Source organism: Ammospiza caudacuta, chromosome 7, assembly GCF_027887145.1.
Source record: "Ammospiza caudacuta isolate bAmmCau1 chromosome 7, bAmmCau1.pri, whole genome shotgun sequence".
NCBI lineage: Eukaryota > Metazoa > Chordata > Aves > Passeriformes > Passerellidae > Ammospiza > Ammospiza caudacuta.
The window spans coordinates 6,395,662-6,417,323 of record NC_080599.1 but is presented as its reverse complement, the minus strand read 5'-3'; the positions used below and the strand labels follow the sequence as shown (position 1 = coordinate 6,417,323).

Below are 21,662 nucleotides of genomic sequence, written 5' to 3'. Positions count from 1 at the left end.
GGGAGGAGACAGCTGGTAAGGCTTGGAAGTGTTCTCCTTGTGTGGGGAGGATGTTGCATTTTTCAGGACTGCTCCCAGCATGGCATTTAACTGCAGAACATTTCCAAGTAGATTATACCAGGGACCACAGCAAGGCAGGGGCTGCACAAAAGGGAAAATCCTGCTTTTTTAATCTACTAGTCTAGGTTGCCTGGGTAGGAAATTGCACATAGATATTCATCTCTCAGTTCAGGTTGGGAAAAATGAAAACATTTTCTCTCAGATGTTAATAAACCTGGCAGTAACAAAATCAGCACAGGGCCCCTTAGAGGCATCATCAGTGTTGTTTTTCCAGCCTCCTCAGAGTTGCTCTGATGTTTCCATCAGAGCCTGCAGAGGCAGAGCTGCCCCTGGGCAGTGCCAGAGCTGGGAGGGGTCTGCAGGGCAGAACTGAGCCCCCAGGGCTGGGCTGGGCTCTGGCAGCACTGGCAGGGCTCAGCCCTGGGCACAGGGAAGCAGCTGCTGGCAGGGACAGCTCCAGGCAGCAGAGCCCTGGGCAGGCAGTCGGGGGAAAAAGCCCCCACACTATGCTAGGATATTAAAAGTCCTCTCCAAACACAACTATTCGATGATTACTTTTTTTACAGATCCCCATGCCAAGACACTGCAAATGTCCAACAGCAGCTCCATCAGCCACTTCCTCCTGCTGGCATTAGCAGACACGCAGCAGCTGCAGCTCCTGCACTTCTGCCTCTTGCTGGGCATCTCCCTGGCTGCCCTCCTGGGCAACGGCCTCATCATCAGCGCCGTAGCCTGCAGCCACCACCTGCACACGCCCATGTTCTTCTTCCTGCTCAACCTGGCCCTCAGCGACCTGGGCTCCATCTGCACCACTGTCCCCAAAGCCATGCACAATTCCCTTTGGGACACCAGGAACATCTCCTACAAAGGATGTGTTGCACAGCTATTTCTGATTTACTTCTTCCTTGGAACAGAGCTTTCTCTTCTGATCATCATGTGCTACGACCGCTACGTGTCCATCTGCAAACCCCTGCACTACGGGACCCTCCTGGGCAGCAGAGCTTGTGCCCACATGGCAGCAGCTGCCTGGGCCAGTGCCTTTCTCTATTCGCTGCTGCACACAGCCAATACATTTTCCTTGCCCCTGTGCCATGGCAATGTCCTGGGCCAGTTCTTCTGTGAAATCCCCCAGATCCTCAAGCTCTCCTGCTCAAATTCCTCACTCAGGGAACTGGGGCTAATTGCAGTTAGTGCCTGCTTGCTATTTGGTTGTTTTATGTTCATTGTTTTCTCCTATGTGCAGATCTTCAGGGTCGTGCTGAGGATCCCCTCTGAGCAGGGACGGCACAAAGCCTTTTCCACCTGCCTCCCTCACCTGGCTGTGGTCTCCCTGTTCATCAGCACTGTCATATTTGCTCACCTGAAGCCTCCCTCCCTCTCCTCCCCATCCCTGGATCTGGCTGTGTCAGTTCTGTACTCAGTGGTGCCTCCAGCCCTGAACCCTCTCATCTACAGCCTGAGGAACCAGGAGCTCAAGGCTGCTGTGAGGAGACTGATGACTGGGTGCTTTCAGGAACATTAAATTGCTGGTCAATTTCTGCAAATCACTTGTAATAAAACTAGTTTTTGATACTTCTTGTTGGTTTCATTTTGGAGATTTCTTTCCTTTGTTTTAGTTTTTCCATTCTGTCCACAAAGAAACATCATTGCTTGTGCCATTTCTCATTTTGTTTCTCTCAACGTTCCCTGTGGCCACAGACTGTGTCATTTGGGGACTGCACTCTTGGTGTATTTAAAGGAAGTAAAGGATGTCCCAGCAAAATTTTCTGCAGAGATGCCCTTTTGTTGCCTTCTCTGGAGCTGCAGCAACAATGTCTGTATGCAGAGCTGGGGGCAGATCAGTGCTGGCACATCAGCCCTGCTCCTGCTGGCCACACCATTCCTGAGCCAGGCCAGGAGCCATTGGCCTTCTTGGCCACCTGGTCACACTGATGGCTCATGTCCAGCCTGCTGTCCATCAGTCCCTGCAGGTCCCTTTCTGCCTGGCTGCTGTTCAGCCACTCCATTCCCAGCCTATAGCACTGGGGCCAAATTGCAGGGCCTGGTACTTGGATTTTTTAAACCTGAAATTGCTGGATTCAGCCCCTCAATCCAGCCTGTCCAGGTCTCTCTGCAAAGCCCTTCTATGCTCCCACAGATGAACACTCACATCCAGCTTGGTGTCATCTGCAAAGATGTCCTAGGTTCCAGGGGGCCTCTCAGTGTCACAATGGCCTCTTGGTTACACAAGGCCCTGCACTGTCACACTGTTCTCCTTGGGTCCATGAGACCATGCAGAGCAACAATGGTCTCCTTGGTTCCGTGGGGCCCCAAAATGTGACAATGGACTCCTTGGTTCCATGGGGCTTCACATGTTCTTGTTGGTGCTGCAGTTTCACAGTGGCCCCTTGGTTCCATGAAGCCCCAGAGTGTCACAATGGCCCCATGGGTACATGAGGTCCCACACTATCACCATGGTCTCTGTAGTTCCACAAGTCCCCTCAGTGTCACAATGGACTCCTTGTTTCCACGAGGCCACACAGTGTCACAACGTTCTTCCAGATCCCCTGAGGCCCCCTCGTGTCACAGTGGCCCCTTGGTGACACAGGATCCTGCACTGTCACAATGGCCCCTTGGTTCCATGAGGCCCTGCAGTGTCAGAATGGCCCCTTGGTTCCACTGGGCCCTGGAGTCTCCCAATGGTCTCCTTGGTGTTCTAGTGTCAAAATGGTGAAACCCCTTGGTTACACAAGGCCCTGCAGTGTCACAATGGCCTCTGTGGTTCCACAAGGACCCAGAGTGTCACGGTGCACTGCCTGGTTCCATTTTGCCTCAGAGCACCACAGTGGACCCCTGGTTCTGTGGGGCTGCATGGTGTCACTATGGTCCTCTTAGTTCCATGAGGCCTTGCAGTGTCACAATGGCCCCAGAGTGTCCCAATCATCACAGAATGACAGAATCAAATAGGCTGGAAAAGACCTTTGGGATCATCAAGTCCAACCAATGCCCTAATACTGCCTTGTCACACAGACCATGCCACTAAGTGCCACTGAAGAGGGACAGGGACTCTGCCACCTCCCCCTGGCCAGCCATTCCAATTCTCACTCACCCTTTATGTGAAGAACTCATTCCTATTTTCCAGCCTGAACCTCCCCTGGTGCCGCTTAAGGCTGTGTCTTCTTGTCTTGCCCTCCAGCAGATCTACACTCACACCTGGATTGGTGCCATCTGCAAGTTGTGAAGGGTGGACTCGATCCCCTCACCCAGATCACCAGTGAAGATATTAAACAGGACTGGGCCCAACACAGATCCCTGGGGGACACCACCAGTGCCTGGACACCAGCTGGGTGCAGCACCATCCCCACCACTCTCTGACCCCAGCCTCCAGCCAGCTCTTAAATCTCCCAGCGAGGAGGGAACCTGCCCAAGCTGTGGGCTGCAGCTTTTCCAGGGAATGCTGTCAGAGACAGTGTCAAAGGCTTTGCTGAATTCCAGGCACACAACCTCCACAGCCTTTCCTGCATCCGCAGGTGGGTCACTGTGGGATCTCAGCACCTCAGGACTGATGTGCAGAGTGACCGAGACCACCCTTGGGGGGCGCGGGAGTCCTGGAATATTGCCAGAAGTGTCTGGTGGCTGGACTTTGATCCTACACAGGAGACGACACCTGTATGAGGATGGGAGGATTTCACTGGGGTAAATGGTGAAGGGATAAGTTAATTAGAGTGAAACACAGGGTTTAAGATTTCTGTACAGGGAGGGTCTAAAGAAGTAAGATGGAGGAATTGGGGTGTGTCCTGTCCTTCTTCTTCTTCTTCTTGGCCTCCATCTTCTGTGGTGATGTTGGCAGTTTGGGATTGGTTTTTACTAAAAGTGCACTGGTTAATAAGGGTAAAAGGTATTGGGGAAAATTGATAAATATTGTATACGTAATTTTGAGTATAAAGATAGGTGACCGCCCCGGGGGCTCGCAGTGTGCTCGTGGCTGGCTTGCCGTGCAGACCTCTGTCGGGCCGAGAGAAAATCTTTTAGATAAACAATTAATAAACACCGAGACCGAGAAAAAACCTGAAGCCTCTTCTCGTCCTTTGAAGCGCGGGCTGTCCAAGGCCACCCCGGGCCTTTCCAGGTCATTGAAACAGCTGAGAAAGCGACAGGTCACCTGGTCATAAAAGGAGATCAGATCACTCAGGCAGGACCTGCCACCCAGATCCTCCTTCCAGCCCTTCTTGGGGATGGGCTCACACTGGCACCTCCAGTTTTCTGGGAGATCCCTGCTGAGCCAGCACTGATGGTAAATGATGGAGAGCAGCCTGGGGAGCTCATCCAACAGCTCCCTCAACCTCCTAGGATGGATCCCATCCAATCCCATATACCTGTGAGCATCTGAGTGGCTCAGCTGGTCACCCACTGCTTCCTCCTGGATTCCAGGAGCTGTTCTGCTGCCTGTGCCCATCTACCAGCTCAGGAGAACACTTGTCCTGTCAGAAACCTGTCCTAATATTGAAAATTGAGACAAACAAGGTGTTAAGTAGTGTAGCCTTTTCCTTATCTTTGGTTACTATATTCTCCACTGCATCCAATAAAGAGTAGAGGTTCGCCTTATCCCATGTTTTGCTAATAGTTTATTTATAGAAACATTTCCTAATATTTTTCACAGAAGTGGCCAGGTTAAGTTCTAATTGAGCTTTCACATCTCAGCTTTTCATTCTGCATGACCTAACGACATCCTTAAACACTTCCTAAGTTTCCGGATCTTCTATCCAATGTTGATGCTTCCCACTTAACATTACTTTCTTGAAGTGTCCATCCTTCCTGGGCCCCATTTGTTTTTAAGGGCTGTTTCCCTTAAAGCAATCACTACCTGATTTGGTACTCCCCAAATCTGCAGCCTAAACAGGCCAAAGTCTGCCCTTCCTATTCCCAGTGCAGAAGTTTTGTTGCTGCCCCTCCCTCTTTCACAGAACATTGAACACTTCATTATTTCATGGTCACTGTGCCCCAGGCAGCCTCTGAGCCCCCCATCTGCCACCAGCCCTTCTCTGTTTGTGAACAGCAGCAAACAGAGCTTTCCTTGGCAGTGGGAGTGCTACCAAAAATTTGGTAAAACAGAAAATTCCTTAACCCCAATGTAGCATTAAGAAGCAGCATTCTTTATTCAGCTGGATGCACAGGGGAGAGCTCCTCCCAAAGCTGTGCATGCTGAGTACAGGAAAGTTTCTGTTTATATTCTGTATTTTTCATACATATTCATTGATTGTCCTGGACTAAAAATACATATGATAATCATTTCCCCAAAATCATTAATATATGTCCCCTTCCCTTTACCCATGCATTCTCCTGTCCTGGGGGTCTCTCTGGTGGTCCCTGGTGGTCGTGGACCCCAATGTTCCCGTGGGCCTGGCTGAGCTGGCAGGACACTGAGGCTGCTGAACTTCCAGTTCCCCTTCTCACACAATGGGCATTGTGTGGTTTCCACAGGCCTGGGGTTGTGGAGAACAAGCTCCAGGTGTGAGCTCACCTGGTGAAGACAATTTATCATCTGGTACCATGTGGTCACAGAGTGGGCTATGACATCACAGAGTGGTTTAGGTGAGGTCATCGAGCAGCCATGGCATTATAGTCTGCCTTTGTGACATCAGAGATCCAGCTGTGACATTACAGGGCAGAGGTCTGACATCACAGTGCAGACTATGGCATCACAGACTCTGGTGTGACATCAGAGACCAGCTGTGTGACATTGGAGAATGGGCTGTGACATCCCAGAGCAGGCTGTGACATCCCAGAGGGGCTGTGTGACTTCCCAGAGGGGCTGTGTGACATCCCAGCATGCTGTGTCAGGTCACTGGGTTGGTCACTCTGCCCCAGTTCCCCCTCACAGTTTCTCCCAACAAGTCCAATGCTGTCCATGCCCAGCAGGGTCCCTGTCCCCCAGGATCCCCCCGGCCCACCTGGAGCCACAGCCTCCACCAAAGGATGTTCCACAGGATCCACCCCAGAGCCTGACAGGGGACAAGGGGCCAGGGCTGTGTGACCAGGACAGCAAGGACTGGGATTATCCCGGTCACTGTGGCCTGGTTTGGATTGCCCAGGGCAGGAAAGATGTCTGGCAGCTGGAGCAGGGTCTGGGAAGGGCCTCCAGGATGGGGCTGGAGCCCTTGGGCTTTGAGCAGAGGCTGAGGGAGCTGGGCTGGTCCAGCCTGGAGCAGGGAAGGCTGAGGGGCTCCTCATCCCAGCCTGGCAGTGCCAGCGAGGAGGGGATGGAGAACACAGAGCCAGGCTCTTCACCGGGGGCTGGGGGAGACAAAAGCCGATGGGTGGAAGGGGAAAGAGGGGAGATCAGCCAGGGCATGAGGAAATGAAATGAGTCAGGCTGCTTTCAGCATTTCCTCAACACCAAGAGCAGCCTGACCGCCCTTCTCCATCCACCACTGATAGATTTGCAAATCAGGAATTGTTTGAGCTGTTCTGTCCTCAGTCCAGGACAAGAGTCCTGATACAAGAACTCAGTTGTGTTTATATCTATCACAGAACCACATTAGTCAAAAATTAATTTTAGTATGCAAATCAGTTGTGAACAGTGGACTCATCAGACATGCTGGGACATTGCACATAGCTCAGAGAAGAGTTTGGAATTGTGTGATTGTTATTTTAATGGTGTAATTTTTATTAAGTTATATCCTGTTCAACTCTGGTCTGTTGGCTAGGTCCAGTGTGGGCTGGAGGGAGCTCAGATTTGCACAAGGCTGCTCTGAGTGCCAGCCTTGGATGGGGAAAATGGTGGGGTGGGGGTAGGGACAGAGTCTGTTTGATTGTCAGCCATGAAAGGTCCTGATTTTCATACCCAGTCAAACTGCATGAGGAGGTACTTGGATTCAATGTCAATTGGAGATTGCACATTTCAATGAATTATTAGTAAAAAAAAATTACAGGACCTAAAAAAATATTTTCTTGCTGTTTTTTTAAATTCAGGGTATTCACATTGAATTGGCTTCTGAAATCATACTAATTAACCACACATTTGATTTGAACACTTAAATCAAATTATTCCCAGAAGCTTAGCTTGTTTAGCTGTTCTGAATATTAATGAGCGCTGGGACACTGAATTCCTGCACTGAAGAGCTGAAGGCTGAACAAGCCTCTGGAGCAGGAAAATTCAGCAGCAGCCTCCAAGGTGCTGAGGATGTCAGCAGCCCCCACTGAGGCCATCCCTGCCCAGAGACCGTGGGGGAATGGGCAGACAAGGAGAGCGTCCCTGGGGCTGGGGCAGCACAACTTAGAGGCACCAGCAGCTCCAGATGGGCAATGGAGTGTGCAATGTGGCTGGGAAAGCCCTGCCTGGGCTGGGCCAAGCAGAACACACAAGCCCTGACCCCCATCCCTGAAACAAATCTCTCTCTGAGACATTTTAAAGGAATTACGATTGTTTCTGTATTCTGAATTGGACTCCCTGGAAAAATACCAACAGGAGATTCTTAGGAGCTCAAAACAACCAAACAGCTTTTACTGGTAACTTTACAAAATCAGAGAAACTTTGGCAAAAGGTTCTTTATGACTTTGTAGTGGTTTTGGTTTGTTAATTCAAGATTTTTCTAATCTTGAGATTTCTTAATTAATTGATTTGTAAATGTGGTGGGTTTTATTGTTGGTTAATTATTTATGTATGTATTTTGTTGTAAGATAGTATTACAAGAAAGATAAAGTAGGCCTAAAATTTAAAAAGGGTATAAAGAAAATGTTATTAAAATAAATTTAAAAAGTAAAAAGTAGAAAGAATTAAAATAAACTCTTTATTACACTTTTTTTGTCTTTACAACTTTTTACTGACAATGTGGAGAAACTAAACTTAAAATTTCTAGTTAGTTTGCTATTTCTAGAATAGTCTTTTTTTTAGATTACCTTGAGAGAGAAGTTTTGGTGTTAAGCTTATGGAGATTTTTTTACAAGAGGAAAAAATAGGGCTTTTGTGGTTCTTTATTTGGTCATGGATAGCAGTTGCTGGCGGAAGTTAGGTATTGTGAAGTTGTGAAGTTATTTTTATTGCTTCAAGCTTTTTTACAGTTTGCTGATGGGCCATGTTGACTTATGGGGTATTGTTTAAAAGATGAGTTGTTTAAAGGTAAAAGTTTTTATTATTTACTTTTAAAATTATTTTTATCTCTGGGAATAGAGATTTTCTCTTGAGGATACTGGACTTTTTTTCCTGTTTAAACTTTTGATGAAATTCCAGTTATTTTAACATTTGTTTATTTTAGTATGGAGGTTTTTGTTTGATATTATTTTGAAAATACTTTTAATTTTTTTTGTGTTTTAAAGAAAAAGAGTTTTTTTCTTTATAGTTTATAAGAGGATTATAGTTTTTAGATTTAGGTAATTTTTCTTCTTTTTTTGTTTGTGATTTATTTTCTTCTTTACTGACTTTGATGGTTTCATATTGTTTTTTATATGCTTATATTTTGCTTTTTCAATTCCCCTTCAATTCCCCTTGGTCTTCCTGGGCCCTTCCCCCAGGTGGGCCTTGGGCTCATTTGGTCCCTCAGGAGCTGGGCTGGGGGCTGCAGAGGTGGCTGTGGAGCATTGCCTGTGCTGTGCCAGGCACTGGCAGACACTGCTGGGCTGGGATAGAGGCTCTGGGGGGATTGGGGTTCCAGGGCAGGGCAGGGCTGGGGTTCCAGGGCAGGGCAAGGCTGGACCTGCCCCTTCCTCCCCACACATGAAATGTTTCAAGCCAACAATCTCCTCCAGTCTATCAGAATAGGGAATGTTGGAGGTGAAATCCCAATTCTGGCCATGGGTGCCTAGAGGTGCAGGACAGTTCTTTTCCATAGGAAGGAAAGCACAGAGCCTAATGTTTGTAAGGCAGGTGAGAGACTGACTAGGCCAAGGCCAGCCAGACTTGTCAGGAATGGCAGATTTTGTCTGGGAGCAGTCTTTGGATTATGGGAATTTTGGAGGTGGAAGCCCAATCTTGGCCATAGGCACCTGGAGAAGCCGGACAGTTCTTTTCTATGGGAAGGAAAGCATGGAGCCTTCCCCAGTGGTTTGAGGAGAGACGGGAAGTGACCCTTGTGAAACGACTGCAAGACAGACTTCTCCTGGCAATATTCCTATTGGAACAATCACTGGATATAAGGAAATTTGGAGGTGAAATCCCAGTTCTGGTTATAGGTGCTTGGAGGAGGAGAGATCATTTCCATAGGAAGGAAAACATGGAGCCCAAGTGTTTCAGCAGCAGAAGAGAAGAGACCCTCAACATGCTAAGGTCAGCTGGACCAGTCAGATGGTGCCTGGGAAGCCAAACCAGCCAGAGCTGTTCTGTGTTCCCTTGTTTTTATGGGGTCATACAAACAGTGCCATAATGGTGACTTGTTTCCAAGGGGTGCAGCAGTGTCACAATCGTCCCTAGGTTTCATAAGGCCCTGCAGTATCACAATGGTCTCCACGATTCCATGAGTCCACTCAGTGTCACAATGGCTCCTTGGTTCCATGAGACTGTGAAGTGTCTTAATGGTCTCCCCATGTTTTCATGAGACCCTGCAATGTCATAATGGACCTTTGGCTCCATGGAGTCTCGCAGTGTCACAATGGCCCCTTGGTCCCATGACACCCCAAAGTGTCACAGTGGTCTCCATGGTGCCATGAGGCCCCTTGGTGTCACAATGGACCCTTGGTTTGATGGGGTCTCTCAGTGTCACAGTGATCCCTACAATCCATGGAGCCACACAGCGTCAGTACAGTCGCCTTGGTTCCATGAGACCCAGCAATGTCACAGTGCTCTCCATGATTCCATGAGGCCCCACAGTGTCACAATGGTCTCTTGGTCTCACAGGGCCCCACAGAGTCACTATGGTCACTTTGTATCACAGGACCCCACAGGGTCACAATGGTCCCTTGGTCTCACAGGGCCCCACAGTGTCAAATTGGTCCCTTGGTCTCACAGGGCCCCACAGTGTCACAATGGTCCCTTGGTTCCATGGGCCCTGTGCTGCTGCATTCCCCCCTCCCCTTCTCAGGCCGCCCTGCCAGCTGAGAAATGCTCCTTGGGCCTCTGCCTTGGCCAACAGCCCCTGGGCTCAGCTCCTCTGCAGCTCAACACAAACACTGTCTGCTCCAGGCACTGCTGCTACCCAACCAGCTCCTGGTTTCTGTAGGAGCAGCCCTGGGAACTGTTGTTGTTCCCTCACTGGCACAATATCCCTGTTCTCACACTGCCAAAGAAAGCTGTTGGTGCCAAGTGCGGCCAGGATGAACCATTGCTGGGACTGAAGCCCCTCTCTTGGGGCCCCACAAACAGTGCTCCTAAAGGAGCCCTTGGAGCTCTCCTGGGCCAGTGACTCCCTCTGAGTGGGGCCTCTCCCAGCCGGGAACTCTCCTGTTTGCTGCACTCGGGGATCCTGAACAACGACGGAGCCTGGGCCGATCCCCCCACTCCTCCAGGCTCAACCCTTTGCCCTTTGCTGGGGAGATGCCAAAGCATCCACAGGGAGCATTTTCTGCCTTCAGGGGAATTGCTCACAGGTGCCTTGCACTGACTCTTGGTGTCTGTGTGCACACAGGAGTGCCTGTGCTGGGGAAATGTGGCAGAAATGCTGCTCTCTGAGGGGTCTGAGTGCCTTGGATAGCTGAGTCAGTCAGATATCCACATATCAGTAATTAAGGTTAAGTCACAAATTCTAAGCTAAATTAAATGCTGCTAAGAGTTGTTCTTTTGCTAAATTGTTCCATTTTATTTAAGTTATTGGTTAAGTTAAATATTGTTAAGTGTTATTCCTCTGTTTAATTGCTAAGTCATAGATTATAAGTTAGGTTAAAAAATGCTAAATGCTATTGTTTTGCTAAACTTTAATGTTTAAGGTATCAGTCACATTTAAGGTTTAAGTCCTGTTAGGTGTGAGGCCTGTTAAGCCTTTGGGCCGTATTCCTTTTATCCGTACCCTCACTTGTGTCACACACACACAGGGACATTTCTTGGTTAATTTCTGGTTTGAATGCCTGACTTCTGTTTGGTTTTGTTGTTTCTTTGTTTCCTTGTGCCTGAAGTGTCCAATCACCGGCAGAGTGACTCTTGCCAAGGAACTTTGTGCTGCTGTCCCTTAATATTGAATCTGGTTTTTGCTGCTCCCTTGCTGGGGATTTTTTCAGCGCTCTCAAGCCCTCATTGGTAACAGGATGAAGGAGCCCTGGTCCAGGCTCTGGCCCTGGGGGACACGGGGACGCTGCCGACAGGTTCCTGTCCCCCTGTGCCACCCCCAGGACCCCGGCCCCCCGGCCCCGTGTCAGGCCCTGGGGTCGATCTCGTGGAACATCCTCTGGGGGAGGCTGCGGGGCCGGGGGAACCCAGGGGGACAGGGGACCCCGCTGTGCACCAGCAGGGTTGGACTGCTCTGGGGGGAGCTGTGAGGGGGGCCGGAGCAGAGTGACCTCCCCAGTGACCTCACACAGGCCCCTGTGATGTCACACAGATCCCTGTGATGTCATACTGCCCCTGTGATGTCACACTGCCCCTTTGATATCACACAGCCATCTCTGTGATGTCACAGAGCCCTGTGATGTCACACTGCCCCTGTGATGGCACAGAACCAACTCTATGTCACCTTGTAATTTCATACAGCAGTGCTGTGATGTCACAGAAGACTGATGTCACAAAGTCACCCTATGATGTCACAATCTGTTCTGTGATGTCACAGCCTGCTCTATGATGTTACACAGCTACCAGGTGATGTCACAACCCACTCTCTGATGCCACAGAGCCACCCTCTATGATGGCAGACTCTGCTCTATGGTCTCAACTCCTACTCTGTGATGTCACAGCCAGCTCTGTGATGTCACAATCTCCTCAGGGATGTCACAGGACCTTCAGGGACTCAGTTCTATTGAAACCCTGAAGTTTCTTGAAGATCTCTTGTGTGACAGAGATCCCTGTCAGGGACACAAGTGAGAAAGCGTCCCCAAGTTCCAGGTAGAGCAGAACACTGGAGGCAGTGATGACAGGTGGGGACAAGCAAGGCAAAGGTGTCTCTGGTGCTGAGCACACCTGGATGTGTTTCAGGAATGCAAAGGGCCCAGGCCTGAGCCCCAGCCCCTGGCCAGGCAGATCCTGTCCCTCCCTCCTTGCTCAGGGCTCTTCCCAGGATGGGCACTGGCATGTGGGGATGTGCAATGCCAAGGGCAGGAGCATGGGGCGGCCCCTGCCAGGCTGCTGAGCAGGGACAAGGAGGCAATGAGGCCCCAGCCCTGCAAGGGTCACTTGTCCCCTTCTGGCCCCAGGCCCAGCAGCCATGGCCAAAGTGCTGCCCAAGTTGGCTCTGTCAGGGCTGTCTTGCAGCTGCTGCCCATCCCTGTGCCCTGTGCAGCCCAGGCTGTCCCACGGTGTCCCTGCCCTGCGCCTCTGTCCCTGCAGGCTGTCGGCATCCCCCAGCTGCCCCACCTGGCGGGGCCCTTCCTTTGCTGACAGCTCTGCCTCCTGCCTGCCCCTGCCTGCCCACACAAATACTTGCGCTGCTCCAGGCTCCTTCTGGGGGACGTGCTGCACCACAGCCCTGCCCTGGGAGAGAAATTTCGCTCTCGTTGTGTTGTAACTGGGCCTCCCCAGCTGCCCTTGGTGCCATTATTCCTTTCTCTGGCTGTTTTACACAATGAAGAAAAGCTCCAGCCTCTCTGAAACCACCCATCCATCCCTCCCAGGCTATTCCTGTTCTGTCCTCAGTGTCTACACCACTGACCACAGAGGCCGCAGACTCCCCCTGCTGGTTTTGTGATGAGGCCTCCAAACCCCATTCTGGGAGATTTTTGAGTCCTTTTCAAGAGCTGTGAAATGGAAAAAAGTGATCAAAGTTATTTTCTCCCAAATCTTGCAGTGACAGAAGTTTCAATATTTGTAAACAGAATGAGGGTGGATTTACATTTGTTAGGAGAAGGAAATATTTTACAATTATAAAAGTGGCAAAAAATGGAGAGGGTTTTTCCAGAGAAGTGGATTCCCCATCCCAGGAATTGTCCAAGAGCAGGAGCTTTGTGCAGCGTTGCCCATTGAAACCCTCTCATCTCCAGTGACAGAATTCCTGCATTGTGGGTTCTGTGATGTGCTGAGTGCCCTCCCAGAGCTTCTGGCCAGAATGTCTGCTGAGGGCAGCCAGGCTGCTGCTGGGGCAGTGACCTCACAGCCATCACCATGGCAGCCCTGTCCCCTGGGCCTGGCTCTGCCCTTTCCTCTGCCCCTGCCTTTTCTCTGCTGGCATGAAGAGTTTTGTCATTAATATCTTGTCCCCAAGGTGCTGGGGCCAGTGGCTTCCCAGTCAGGCTCCTGGGGCAGAAGTGGCTTTTCAGAGCCCAGCCAGGAATGAGCCCTGAGGCAGCAGCTCTGCAATGGTGGCCACCAGGCCGGGCTGCCAAGGGAGGCTTCTGGCCATGGCCTGCAAGCAGCTGCTGCTGCCAAGGTGCCTTTGGTGCCTCAGGCTCTCCCGGGCACAGCTCCCAGCACGGCACTCTGCCCTTGTGCCCGAGCCCTTCCCTGTGCTGGGGCTGGCCTGGGGCTTTTCCTGCAGCGGGACCTGCCCTGCTGATGGCACAGGAAAGGCAATTCCTGCTGGAGCAGGAGGCTCTGCCTGCAATGGGCTCCAACAAGGTCCTGTTTGCAAAGCCCCCAGTGGGAAATGAAGGAGGGGAGTCACACTGCTTTGGGGGTGAATAATGCTGAAACCAGCCTGACTCCTCCATCTCAAAGTTCAACATCCTCAGAGGGAGCTGAAGCTGTGGCAGAGCTGGAAAAATCCCCAGAGAAAGGAACAACCAAGTGACACCACTGAGAGCTTCTGCAGCGCTGCTGAGCTGGCCCAGCCTGGGCACATCTGACTGACAGGGCAGCACCTCAGACAAGAAAAGCCCTGTCCCAAATTTTAATGGCAGCATCTCCTGACATTTCCCTTCTTGAGGGGTGTGGGGATTCCTCCCAGCAGTGGGGACACCCTCAAGGTCACTGCTCCAGGCTGAGCCAAAGGGAATTGCCCATGATCATTGGTCTGGGGGAGTGACATCAATCTCTGCTTAATTACGGGTTTTGCTTAATACAGTTGCTTTGAAATAATTTCCTAGTGCTCTGTATAATATATTTTACGTCTTTTACATCATGGCATAAATATTTCTGATTAAGGCAATTTTGTCTAATCATTACCATAACAGATAATACATATTTATATAAATATATCTGCCCATGACAGGAACCCTGTGAGTGTCTGGGACATCCTGGGTCTTTGGCAGCCTGGGGACTCCTGGGATGTCACCATAGAGCCCCTGTGAGTGCCTGTGACAGATCGGTGCCTTTGCAGCACAAGGTGCCCTGGGATGTCACCATGGAATGGCTGAGACTGCTTCCGACCACAGGGCTCTTTACCATCCCCAGAAAGCCCTGGGAGGTCTCCATGGAGCCCCTGTCTGTGCCTGTGACATTCCAGCTCTGGAAGAGCCTAGAGACTCTTGGAAAGTCCCCAAGGAACCCCTCTGAGGGCCTGTGACAAATCTGATCCTAAGCAGGCCACCATCACCAGCCCCTTTTGCTATGGTCAGTTTCCATGGCAACCATCACCAGCCCCCTGTTGCTATGGTCAGTTTCCATGGCAACCATCACCAGCCCCCTGTTGCTATGCTCAGTCCCTCGGCAGCTCCATGGAGACCCCATGCCAGGGGTGGTTGCCATGGACACCAGCTCAGGCCTGCAGCCAGAGACCGTTGCCATGGCAACCATTGGCAGCCCCATCCCCAGGCTCATGGGATCCCAGAACCACAGAATTGGCTGAGCTGGGAGGGACCCATCAGGATCCTCCAGTCCAACTGCTGGCCCTGCACAGGACACCCCAACAATGCCAGCCTGGGCCTGGCAGCGCTGTCCAAATGCTGCTGGAGCTCAGAGAGCCCTGGAGCTGGGACCCTTCCCTGGGGAGCCTGGGCAGGGCCCCAGCAGCCTCTGGGCAAAATCCTTTTCCTGGCATCCAACCGGAGCCTGCCCCGACTCAGTGGCAGCCGTTCCCTCCACTCCTGTCCCTGGGCACCAGAGGGAAGAGGTTCCCACAGCCCCAGCCAGGGACCCGCTCCCAAGGCTGCTGCCATGGCCACCAGGGCTGGCACCAGCTGGGATGCTCGGTTTCCATGGGCCGGGGTTCAGGAATGGGATTCCCCAATTTCCTGCCCCCGCTAAAACCGCGCTGCCCTCGCTGCCCTCCCGTCTCCCATGGAAAGCACAAAAGGCAAAGATCCCGGGCTGGGATAAGAACAATTTATTGGGAACAACAATGAGATAAGGAACAAATGGAACAGAAACAATATTGATGATAGAGTGTATAAATAAAACTGCTTACAGGGAAAACCAAAACACAACTTACTGGGTCTGCCTGGCCACGTATTTCCTCCTGCTTGGAAAGGACACCCTTCTCCTCAGGGACAGAGAAAGAGAGAGAGTGTCCCTTTCCTGTCCCTGGCAATGTCCTGAGGTGGGAGTGAATGTAATGACACAGTCATTGTCAGACCCTCATGTTCTTCCATCCCACATCATGTCATTGGCCGAGGCAGGAAAAGGGACAGGTATCTTCCTAGCATGGATCAGAAGGAAAAATGGATCACCAGGGCTCTTCCCAACCTGGATCCTCCAACTATGGATGAAGTTTGGGCAGTGCACCAAAGTCCTCCTGCATTGGGGCATTGGCAGAGCTTCCCTTACAGGTGCCTCCATTGGTGTCTGGTTAAGACAGAGATCTGGGTGAAGCTTTTCCCACACTGGGGACACTCGTAGGGCCTCTCCCTCTCCCCAGTGTGGATGCACCGGTGCCTGATGAGGTTGGAGTTGTGCTTGAAGCCCTTCCCGCACTCAGGGCAGCGCAAGGGCCTCTCATCCGTGTGAATCCGCTTATGCCGGAGGAGACTGGAGCTGCTCTGAAACCTCTTCTGACACTGGGGACACTCGTAGGGCCTCTCTCCCTTGTGGATGCGTTGGTGTATGACAAGGGCAGAACTGGAGCTGAAGCCCTTCCCACATTCCCCACACTCATAGGGCCATTCCCCAGCGTGGATCCTGTGGCTGATCAGGGTGCTGCTCTGCCTGAAGCTCTTCCCACACTCCAAGCACTTGTGGGGCTTCTGCGCATCATGAAGCTGCCCATGGACTACCAGCTCCGAGTTCTGACTGAAGCTCTGTCCACCTTCCTGGCTCAGGGTGGGTCTTTCCTCCTCAGAGAACCCTGGGTTGGGTTTGGAGCCCCTCCTCCTCATGGGGGATCTCCAGGCTTTTCCTCCCCATTGGATTCTTTTCCCATGGAGCCACTCAAACCGGCCTCTTCCATGTGGTTCTGCTGTGGGGATTTGTCGTCCCTGATCTTGATCCTCAGCTCCTTCTCTGGTAGAGGAAGGACAAGCACAGGATGGGATTTCCCTCGGTGCAAGAGGGAAGGGGAAGGAGATCCCCACAGTGCATACCCATCAGGATGGCGTCGGCAGCAGGGATGTCCTGCAGCGAGGGGATTTTCTGGGCAGGGAGATGGAGCAGGAGAGAGGGGGAAATAGGAACTGACTTCCTCCTCACCTGCCTGGGTGTCCTGGGCATCCTCATCTTCCTTGAAGTGTCTTCCGCCATCTGGCCAAGTTTTAGGAATAGGATATTCCTAAAACAAGGGAGGAAAACAAGGGATGAGCACAGTGAGCTTTGTACTGGTTTAAAGGCAAACCTGAGGAAGTGTCTAAGCCAGAATTCCAATTCAGTAAAAAAATAAGGATCAAGGCAATGATACAGAAACACTGACTTAAACTGACAGAGTCAGGATATAACCTGACACCCTGTTGGTCAGGGTGATGGCAGCAGTCCCAGTAAATGGTGGTGCAGTCCTCTTGGAGAAATGAACACGAATCTGTCGAAGCAGTGATCCTGTAGAAGGGTCTGGTCTTCCTCTGGATGTCCAGTGGTGGTTAGGGAGTTCTTGTCCTCTGGGAATACAGTAGGCAAGGTGCTGCTGGTGTAGCAAAGTGTCAGCTTATATCCAGGTAGGAATGCTTGGATCCTCCCCCTGGGTGGAGCATCCCATAATGGGAGGATGGAATTTTATCAGTCCTGCAGTGACACTCAATTGCCCATTCACAGGAGATATCTCCCTATTGAAGTGAAGGGAGACGACCTTCCAATTGATGAGCATTGACTCGGATTCATTGATCAGATCAGTCATCTTTTATAATAGTGTTAATTAACTTCATGCATATTGCAAAATCCGAGCTCACCATAGGTTACAGAAAAAACTCTAACCCCTCCTTTTGTTTTACAATACCTGTGGTTTGTTTATTGAAAACAGGACCAGCGTTCTCACTGTGATATGAAAAGTTCTCAAAACTTTCATATCTGTTCCCAGAGCAGCTATCTGTTCCCAGAGAGCCCAAGGACAGAATGTTTTTCCTGTTATGGGAAGACTGTCTGAGAATCTTATTGTTTATAAAGTGGTGCTTGAGAGCCTAATTATTTACAGAATCAAGCCTGGGAAATGCTGCTTTACAGCTACCTTTTACTTTTCCCTCAGCTGTGTACCTTCATGGCCTCTTTCTTTAAGCCATGCTTGAACCAGACTCTCCACACTTCCCCCTTCTTTTTCTTTTTGAGAAAGGAGGTTAGTTTGCCAAGTTTTCTCTATCATTCTACCAACCATATTTTGGATACAACTACAAAAACAAGGTAAAATAAATAAAAGCACTAAAAGTACACCTAATATCACTATAGCATATATCACAAGGTTCCTTAACCATGGTCCCAATCCTAAACTTTTAAGCCACTCATCAATTCCCAATCCTTCTTCTTCTTTAAGATTGTTAAGCCCTTGCTGTAGCTCTTTTATCTTAGCATGAATAGATACAGAATGATCAGATAAATTCATGCAACACATCCCTTCAAACTCTTCACACCCATGGCCTTGTGCTAGAAGCAGAAAATCTATGGCAGCTCTATTTTGTAAAACAGCGTGATTAACACCTTGTACATCTGCAGTTAACATATCTAATATCTGTGACGTTTTATTTAACTCACCCTTAGCCCAGCACCCTATTTGTTTTGCTAAGTTCATCGCTTTGTTTGCAGCACCTCCTGGTAGGATAGTTGAATCCACCACTTGTTTCAGTTTACTCCAGAATAATGGATCTCCTATTTGACTACAGTCTAAGTTATGTAAGCTGTGCCTCTGCCTGCTTGTATTATGACTTAGTTGCATTAACAAAGATATATTGGGGTGGAATAATGATAACTTACCTAAATAACAAGGTCCACCCTGCGGCTGGGCTGGTATGCCATTCCAGGCTCTATCTCCACAAATTAGAAATATCCCTGTGGGTAATTTCTTAGGTGTCATGATACTAGAGCCTTTATATTGGTTATAAAGTTGCTTGGACACTATGTCCGGGCTTAGAGATGAATCCAGAGTAGCCCATGTCCGCCTATGCTGATTCACCTTTTGAGGATTAAAGGAATCAAAGCTGAACCACCCACCGTTGGAAGTGCTGGTCATACTAGCGTTTGCACTTCCAAAAAGATCTAACTCCTCAGGAGGGGAATGCAAAGGAGTATTAAGTGATTGAATTAGCAGGCATTGGCGGTAGCCGTCACTCTGGCTGGCAGTATACCCTCTTTGTAAGGGCAATTTAATATTTGTCATATTGCGCATGCATAAAGTGTGGTTATTAATAAAACTGCAAAATTCTTGAGGAGACCATACTGGAAGTCCTACTAAACATGTTCGAAATGGATTAGTAACTTCTCCAAGGCTGAGACAAAGAGATGATTGGTTAATCTGTCTAGCAAGTGTTATCCATACATTATCTCTAGGTTGATTAAAGTGTGTTACCCTTAATTCTTCAGCCACCACTACACCAAGCAATATAACAAAAGCGAACCACATTTTTCTGTTCTTACTTTTACCTTCTTTTTTTTATCAGTTTTTAACCTTACTGTTCCCGATACCTGAAGACCACACCTTTGTAACCTTCTAATGCAGTGATCTAATGCCTGATTGGGATCTCCTCTTATAGGCCCTACAACAGAATGTTGTGTTAAGGGTACCAGTTTTCTACACCTTGCAGAGGCTATATATGATGCACTTTGAGCTTTAACTCTTTTCAAAATACACTGTACCTCCCACCGATAGTAGGCCAAGATTTTCTGCTCGTGAGATTCATAAAGATCTAAAGCTGAGGCAGTGTTTAGCCCTGTCTGATTCCGTAGTGCCCACTCCCAATTATATTCCCACGTATGTCTATAGTTACAGGTGCTACACCACAAATGCAAAAGCGATGACTGTTCCACCCAAAGGGTCCTATCACAACCCCCACAACACAGTGCAACCCAAGCAGCACAATTTGGGCTGTGGCATTCAAGGCAGTTCTCTTTTGCCGGTCCTCTTATGTGCAAAGATGATAATGATTCGACAATGTCAATCAGTTCCCTGGCCGTCCGGCAACGGCGTGTTACGGCCCTGTCAATCGCTTTCGAGTGTCCCTTCAGTTGTAGCAGTAGTGGTCACAGGATCAGGGGCAGCTTCTTCTCTAGACGGTCCTTGTCCTCTTCCGTGAGTTGGTCCACCAATCGCTGCATCAAGAACAGGTTTAGTCCACTTGGCAGGTACCCACAATGCTCCTGTAGGGGTGGAGATACAAAGATATCCCCTTCCCCAGAACAGGACCTTAGCAGGATCCTTCCATAACCCTGTCTTGGGATCTCGGTATTTTACCCATACTTCCTTTTTCTGCTCACCAATCTCTTGTGGCTTATAGTGCAGTTCTGCCGGGGGTTGCCCTACATCTCCGAATACACACAAATGATTAATCACAAATAGACTTTTTAATAATCTTGCCTGGGGGTCAGTTACTTCCTCATGCTTGGCTAAATACTTCTTCAAGGTACCATGTGCCCTTTCGATGATAGCCTGCCCTGTTGGGGAATTTGGGATACCTGTAACATGTTAAATCCCCCAACTTCTTAAGAATCTCCCTATCCTTTGACTGATATAGGCAGAACCATTATCTGTTTTAATTCTTTTTGGTGTACCCATCACTGCAAAGCAACTGTACAAATGCCTTTCCACGTGTATAGCTCTTTCTCCTGTCTGAGCCGTTGCTCATATATATTTGCTATAAGTATCGATAGACACATGTACGTATTTTAGCCTGCCAAAACTAGGGATGTGTGTAACGTCCATTTGCCATAATTCGTTTGTTTGCAGGCCTTGTGGGTTTACTCCTAGGCCTAAACCACTTCCCCCATTATGGTGACTACAAGTCGGGCAAGCCCTCACAATGGCTTTTGCTTCTGTAAGTGTTATCTTAAATTCTCTACTTAAGCCTTTTGCATTTTGGTGAAACATTGAATGGGCTTCTCGTGCCAATTGGTGACTTGACAGAGGTGTGCTTTGGGTAATGGTGACCAATCTATCTGCCCTATCATTCCCTTCTCCTAAACCAACATCCCATTTGTGACTTCTAATATGAATTACGGCATAAGCATGTTCCCTGGATCTTGTAGCTCTCTTTAACTGCAATAATAGTTCATATAGTCTTTGATTTTGCACCTCTTTTATGGAAGCGTCTTCAATTCTTGCTACAACTCCTGCTACATACAGACAGTCTGTAACAACATTCAAAGGTTCCTTAAGCTGTGCCATTGCCCATACCACTGCTAACAGCTCCATGGTTTGTAAGCTGTCCACTGCTTCCGCTTGCAGAATGTGATGTTTCCATACTCCCTTTTCTTGCCAGGTTATTGCAGCAGTTCTTGATTTCCTGCCAGCATCTGTAAATGCAGTAATGGCACATGATATAGGGGAATTCTCTCGCTTTGGACGAGTTATCCAGTCCCAGTCCCCTATCCATTAAATCAAAGCTGGTCGAAGCTGATCTGTTTCAATGGGGCAACATGCACCTAAGAGAGCTTCCTGCAAATCTTCTGAATTAGTCAAATACCAGTCCAAGGTATCCTTTTTCATTGGTATCTTAATGGCAGCTGGTTCTGCCCCAGCCACCTGCAACATCCTTTCTCTGCCCTTCTTTATCAGATCCGCTAACATTTCAATTTTTTGAAAAAGAGTCTTAGTTTGCTGCAGCAGAGGGGAGATCCATTCTAATATCCGTGTTTCCCCCGTTTGTTGTTTGCATTGCGTAAGTGCCCCCAAAAGATATTGTGGGCCATTCCAAATGGCCAAATCTATGGGTAGGTCTGGATCCCTTCGATAAACATGCCCATGTGTAACACAGTCCACAATTTGCTGAATGACCCGCTGTTGTTTGTCAGTAATACACACCGGATAAGTAGGGTCAGTTCCTTTTAACAGTGGGCGCAACTCATTGAGCAGTTCATTGGGTATTCCCACCATTGGTTTTAACCACTGTAAATCACCCAAGAATTTTTGAGCATCGTTTAAAGGGGTAATTTTTGGTTTTAATTGCAATTTTTGAGGTTTGATGGTTTGTTCTGTCATGGACAATCCCAGGTATTTCCAGGGAGCAGTTGTTTGGATCTTCTCAGAAGCTACTACTAGAGAGTATTGTGCCAGTGTGGTTCTTATTTTCTGGACTTGTTGTTGTGTGAAAGGCATAGGCTGAGCAAATAATACATCATC

At 49.3% G+C, this 21,662-nt stretch overlaps 1 protein-coding gene and 1 pseudogene across 1 annotated transcript; both read left to right on the top strand.

The window, feature by feature from the left end:
* The window catches only part of LOC131559605 (zinc finger protein 11-like), a 912,004-nt pseudogene that overhangs the window by 319,723 nt on the left and 570,619 nt on the right, over nt 1-21,662 (top strand).
* LOC131559856 (olfactory receptor 14C36-like) lies at nt 632-1,582 on the top strand. The gene has a single exon (XM_058808360.1). The coding sequence runs from the start codon at nt 650-652 to the stop codon at nt 1,580-1,582; it is 933 nt and encodes a 310-aa protein (XP_058664343.1). The 5' UTR covers nt 632-649.